Source organism: Cydia amplana, chromosome 22, assembly GCF_948474715.1.
Source record: "Cydia amplana chromosome 22, ilCydAmpl1.1, whole genome shotgun sequence".
Taxonomy (NCBI): Eukaryota; Metazoa; Arthropoda; class Insecta; order Lepidoptera; family Tortricidae; genus Cydia; species Cydia amplana.
In genome coordinates, this window is record NC_086090.1 from 10,891,071 (window position 1) to 10,897,536 (window position 6,466).

Sequence of the window (6,466 nt, forward strand, 5' to 3'; positions counted from 1 at the left end):
CATTTACTTTAGAAGTGAGCGATAATTCCCTATTACTGCAATGTTTTGCCGCCAGAGTGCAGCACTAGTGACTTAAGTATACCATAGAGTAACTTATACATACTGTACCTTAAACTCTTTTTTGACAGGTTTTGACAGACAATCAAATATGATATTGATACATCAAGGCGGTTTGTTTACAAAGGGCCTACCGGGAAATGCGAAATCGAAACTCGGCTGTCTGCCTCTTTATCGCTCGAATATGCAAGAGTGATAGAGAGGTTAGGTAACACAATTTTGACTCTCTCGTTTGCGGTAGACCCTTAGATTGTGACTTACTGTGGGACGCACTCTACGCAGAGTTTCGCTTAATATTCTCTAATCCTTGAGTAGTGTCAGTAGCAGAAGTAGCTAAAGGTGCAAAATGTTTAAAACTACCTGAGCACTTTCTTCTTAAGGGAGTAAAAACGTGTGTATACCTATTTGACCACTTCACGCGCTTCGCTGCTGTTTGTCCAAAGGCATCTTTCCAATCTATGAATGTTAGTGTGAGGCCTGAGTGGACGCTCGAGTTCGGCGTGCAGCGGGGCGGGGCGTGCGGCGTGCATGTTAAACAAATGCGCACGTATAGGAGCGGCCTTAGTGCACGCTGCTCACATCACGCGTGAGCCCACAGCCACGCTGCACGCTCCGCCGAACGCTCCGCTTCGAGCGTCCACTCAGGCCTTACACTTACCTTTTCAGAATCCCGATAAAGAACAGCGGCATAAAGGACATGCAGTCGATAGTGGCACTTCCACACAAGCCTAACTGGGTAGCCGTCATCGGCAACGACAAAGCCGCCATACTCGATATCAAGACCAAGAGACTTGTCAGGTAATATTTAAACTGTTTCCGGTTAAAATCGGAAAGAGGGTCGCCGTTTTGATGTCCGTTACAGGTCGCAGTTTTTTTTTTAAGTTTTGTTTCAATCGTTTTGACGGTCGCCATCTTGATTTTCGTTACTTTACGTCCGATTGTGTTAAAAATGTGTATCTAAACTGTCCTTTATATTATACTACTCTTTGATCTAAACATTCCATTGATTCTTAAATCCGGTCGCAGTTTTGACTTCTTTCATTTATGTTTCGTTTTGACGATTAGGATAGTATAACATATAAAACGCAATTAAAATTAAAATGAATCATTGGTTAAAACCTTAAAAATCGACCTCCATCTTTAAATTCCTCTTTTTAAACTATTTTTTAACCAAATCGTGTTTGTTTTTTTCCCCAGATATAAGACCTAGCAGATCGATTTTTGCCCCCGAAATCCACCATATAGAAAATTTCATCGCAATCGTTAGACCCGTTTCCGAGATCCCCGAAATATATACATATATAGTTACACAAGAATTTCTCATGTAAAAGCCCTTGCTACACGGTCGCCGACAAGGCCCCAGACCGCGTGGCCTTGGTCCGTCCCGGACCGTGTAGACAGTTGTTTCCAACAAAATTTGACCAAAACTGACCAAGGTCAGACCAAGGTCAGACGGTTAGTAGGCTTGTCGACGACCGTGTAGCAAGGGCTAAAGGCATAAGATAATTGTATTTTAAAATGCAGATTCGTCCCTCGCTGGAACGGGGCCTGCACCCGCGACGGCAAGTTCGGCCTCTGCGCGCCCACCCGCGGCGGCCTCGACCTCATCGAGCTGAAGCGAGGCACCTCCGTGCAGCCGCTCATCTCCAGGGCCGCTGAGGGGGTGTTCTCCATCATCACCATGTTCAGCTCCGATGACCAGTACGTGTTCTACTACCACAGCGGGAGGAAGACGCTTAGGGTCTTCAGGTAATACTGTTGCCTCATTATTAAATTGTACTCTCTCTTCTTCCTCGCGTTATCCCGGCATTTTTGCCACGGCTCATGGGAGCCTGGGGTCCGCTTGACAACTAATCCCATGATTTGACGTAGGCACTAGTTTTTACGAAAGCGACTGCCATCTGACCTTCCAACCCAGAGGGGAAACTAGGCCTTATTGGGATTAGTCCGGTTTCCTCACGATGTTTTCCTTCACCGAAAAGCAACTGGTAAATATCAAATGATATTTCGTACATAAGTTCCGAAAAACTCATTGGTACGAGCCGGGGTTTGAACCCGCGACCTCCGGATTGAAAGTCGCACGCTCTTACCGCTAGGCCACCAGCGCTTCCTTATTAAATTGTACAACGGGACTTAATCGCGTATCTAAGTTTTAAGATTTACCTCCGACGAGGACGGCGTTCTCCCCGTGGTCTCGGAGTCTTCTAAATCGTCGGAGGTAAATCTTAAAACTTGGATACGCGATTAAGTCCCGTTGTACAATTTGATAATGTGTAACAATCGTGAAAGTTTAAATCAGTGTAATAATGTTTTCCTCCTCGGTTGTATCCTCTTTGACTGTTCCCCCTACTGTTTCCTCTTTTATTCTTTCAACAACCGTGTTATGTGAACGAAAAAATACGATTGCACCCTTCGTTCCTGTAAGTATACTTCGTTTTTTTTAGCATTAGAAATAAGGTAAACAATCTTGATGTGTCTTTTAATTGAAAAACACATTTTAAAAATAAGTTACGGTAAATATGTAACAATTATGAATCTAATACGATCTTTTATAGTCTTCTGCTTTCATAAGTAATAGTTATTGATTTTTAAAAAGTGTTTTTCAATTAAAAGACATGTCAAAATCGCTTACCTCCTTTCAAGTTCTTTCTAATGCTAAATAAAACGAACTATAGTACCGAGCTACAACAATGGCGATGCATGCAGATCGGGTGCGCGCGATCCACCTCTCGCCCTTTGCACCCCGCATGATTGCTCTGTCAAGACGGCTTCGTCAAATGACTGTATTGTTTTATAGACTGTGCTACTGCTATCAAATAGTAAGTCATATTCGGTAATCGTATTCAACTTACCGTTTATTTCTTATTTCAGAACAATAGATGGAAAAGCAGTGGCTGAATACAGAGCCCCAGCGGAAGTGACGGGGGTAGCCAGCGCACATGGGGGCAAAGCTGTCACCATAGCTTCTCAAGATGGCTGCCTCACCATACTTAACATCGAGGACCCTCATGCATAGATCATCCATATATCGGGAATGTTAATTTGTTATTGAAAAAATGGCTGTGATAAGGAAATTGTGTGGATTCAATCACATATTTTATTGTTTACTTAGCGACACATCCCACTAACCCGGGGTTAATCGGTTATAGCGTTGTGTCTACCATTGATTGACAAATTGTACTGGTAACCATGGTAACTCCAGGTTTAACCCGTTAACCCCGAGTTAGTGGGATGGTGCAAGTGGCCCTTAGTAGTTAGTAGAAGGTTAAATGTAGAAATAGTATATTAATTGTATGTAGAAGAATTACCGGATAACCTAGAAAATGTAGATGGTAAATGATAAAGGAGTCCCACTTCATGTAATATCTAAAAGTAATTTCATTATAAATATTGTTCCTACTAATAAATAAATAAATCGTCAAAAACATATTTTATTTACGTTTAGTTATTGAGGGGTTTTCACTAGAATATTATAATGTTGGTGGAATTTTCAAAATGTATTTCTCAATTTCAACTGAATATCTAGAGGCGACCTTCACTTCACCAAGGAGTTTTGGCCGAAGGGTGTCAAGTTTCGGCGGTTCCGCGGCCGGTTCCCTGACACTGCGGGGTTGCGTAATGCATCGCAATCATTATGTGATTTTTAGCGTTTAGTTTATATTTTTATAATATATATGCTAAGTAGTTTTAAGGTATTTATGTATGGCCACTAGTTGCCTGAAATCAAGATTTCATTCATTCATTCAATTTCCGTTTTCGAATATGTACGGCTAAGCAAGCGTCAAGCGGAGCGTTCAGCGGGGCGGGCAGCGTCAAAATAATCTAAGGGCCTACCGCGAACCATGTTCGACGTGTTGCCTCCCTGTCACACTTACGTACGAATTTACAAGTGCGACAGAGAGGCAACACGTCGAAAGTGGTTCGCGGTAGGCGATTACGTACGAATTTACAAGTGCGACAGAGAGGCAACACGTCGAAAGTGGTTCGCGGTAGGCGAATGCATGCTCTCTGAGCAGCATGCATTCGGGCCGCTCTCATACACAGTGTGCCGCTGTACAGTCATAGGTAGGATTAATTATTACATTCTCTTACATTTAATTATTACAAACGGCGTCGTCATTTTACAAACGGGAAACGTTAAATAAATTGCCGAAAGCAAATTGCAAATTTAGTGTTTCTTCTCCAAAAACATTTGGTTCACAACGTAACTAGACGGAGCCCCGCGAAGCGGGGCTCCTATTTCTGAGCGGTTTGCCCTTCGGGCATCTGAAGCTACCTAACGAACCTAACCTACCTACTCGTACCTACCTACCTACGCTTAAATTGAAGTGGGTCTATGGGGAAATAAATTATCTGAGGAATGACCCGTGGGCCCACGGAAAGTTTCGTATTCAAAAAGATAACTTAAAACTGGAGCAGTGGGTCTACGGGGAAAAAAATTACCCGTGGTCCCCCTGTGGTACAAAAGCTGTGGTACCACGGTTAAAACACCGTAATCCGGGCGTAAATATCGAATATTTAGACGTGGCAGACAAGCGTACAGTCCAGCCCGCCTGGTGGTAAGCATCAGTGTTGGCCGAAACGTTAAGACGAAACAGGAACTGAGATTTAAATATTTTAGGTAAATATACCCGTCTCGCTAACGGAAGCGGCTCCCGTAAACTAGTGCGATAAGGACAAGGCGAAAAATCCTGCGTAAAAATCTCAAAAATCGAGGTTTCGTACTCGACTGTTTTCTCCTCCAAAACTTAACCAATCGTAACCAAATTTGGAAATCTAAATGATTATGAAATTATCTGTGTCGGACCGTTTTGCTTTTTTGGCTAATTGATATCAGTTTTGAATACCACGCCTTGAGAGGCGGCATAGTCGATTAGGCCATTTTTGAAGGGCTCTAGCGCCTTAAAAAACAAAAAATATCAAAAAAAGCAAAACGGTCCGACACAGATATTGACAATATTAATCTGTGTTGAAAAAATCATTGCTCTAGCTTCAAAACCCACGGAGGAAACAATCGAGTACGTTTGTATGGAGAAATGACCACTCCTGTTGGCTCTTAATGCAATTGAAAATGTTGGCCAATAACCATTATAAATTGAACCGTAAACTGTAATCGTCCGTTACGGTTTAAGGTGCAATTTATAATGGTTAATGGCCAACATTTTCAATTGCATTAACGTTTCGGCCAACACTGGTAAGCATAGCCCATCCTGGACACCAGTAATTTAAGTGACACAGGCGCGTTACAGACCGTTTAGAAATCTTGTACAGGTTAATAGGCCAGTGAAATTTAAACGCGAATCTTGTTTTTAGTTTTTTATTCATTAAAATAATGATTAAAAACCTAATACGGATGTGACGGACAAAATAAACAAAAATGTTACAAAAATACAAAATCCAACAGTTACAAAATTTGCGTACACATTTACTTACATATAAAGTAAGAACACAATAACATAAGATAAAATTTAATAAAAAAAAATTATCAAAACATTAGCGCTTAATAGTTGACAAATAGTAGGTAAACCTACCTAACAATATTCGTTGTCTGTTGAGTTGGTATTGGTTTATTTCGGTTTCACTTATTAACCGGTTAAACTGATTACCCGGTTAAAGACGGGTTTATTTGGAGAAGAAAGGTAAAATAGATTGCACTGTACTGCGCCTTATTATGTATATTTGACAGCTTTCAAATTCGACCAAAACACATATTCGTATTAAGACTAATATGTACATATTTTTAAAAGGTTTCACGACAAATCTGACTAGAAAATTTTACCGATAGGTATCTAAGACTTTCACAGCAGAGCCACATTTTATAAACACAAGTTACAATATTACAAGTGTATAGTTACAAATAGTATAGTAACGCTGTTTTAACCTGTAAACTTGTCTCTTGTATGTAAACCATTTCATTTTGCTGTCCACGCAACTTTTTTTATTTGAAAAGTTTTATGGTATTTCTACTCAGATCTCACAAATATGTTATGTTTTTTTGTAGAAAACATTAAATTAAAACACAGCAACATTGATCTCAGAATAAGGAGTAAAATAAAGTGTCCGAATTTAATTTTTCATGCATTTATTCAGTCTATAAAATTGGTAACGGATTGGAAAAAAATACAGACAATTTTTAGGCAGTAGTAAACAAAACTACTATGGCAACGTTTCTTGCACTCGCGCAAGACAGCGGGGGCACTTCAAGCCAGGGATTGACTTAGGCGAAAAATATATATCTCACGACAGGGGCCCATTTCTCGAACGATATTAGTCTAATATTATTATTGTATTGTATTGGACCCACACGATATGACAGTTCGTGGACTAATAATATTAGTCTACAGATGTAGTGCATAATTATTTTCCATCGTATTTTCACGGAAACGTACGAAAAGACTTGCTATTTCAA

At 40.6% G+C, this 6,466-nt stretch overlaps 1 protein-coding gene across 1 annotated transcript in view; it reads left to right on the forward strand.

Moving 5' to 3' along the window:
• Nucleotides 1–3,079, forward strand: part of LOC134658317 (NACHT and WD repeat domain-containing protein 2) — a 57,901-nt gene extending 54,822 nt beyond the window's left edge. Inside the window, exons 32-34 of the mRNA XM_063513948.1 lie at nucleotides 724–855; nucleotides 1,582–1,806; nucleotides 2,929–3,079. Of these exons, the coding sequence (XP_063370018.1) occupies nucleotides 724–855; nucleotides 1,582–1,806; nucleotides 2,929–3,073 (502 nt within the window). The 3' untranslated portion in view covers nucleotides 3,074–3,079. The remainder of the gene's footprint in view (nucleotides 1–723; nucleotides 856–1,581; nucleotides 1,807–2,928) is intronic.
• Nucleotides 3,080–6,466: the final 3,387 nt, after the last annotated feature.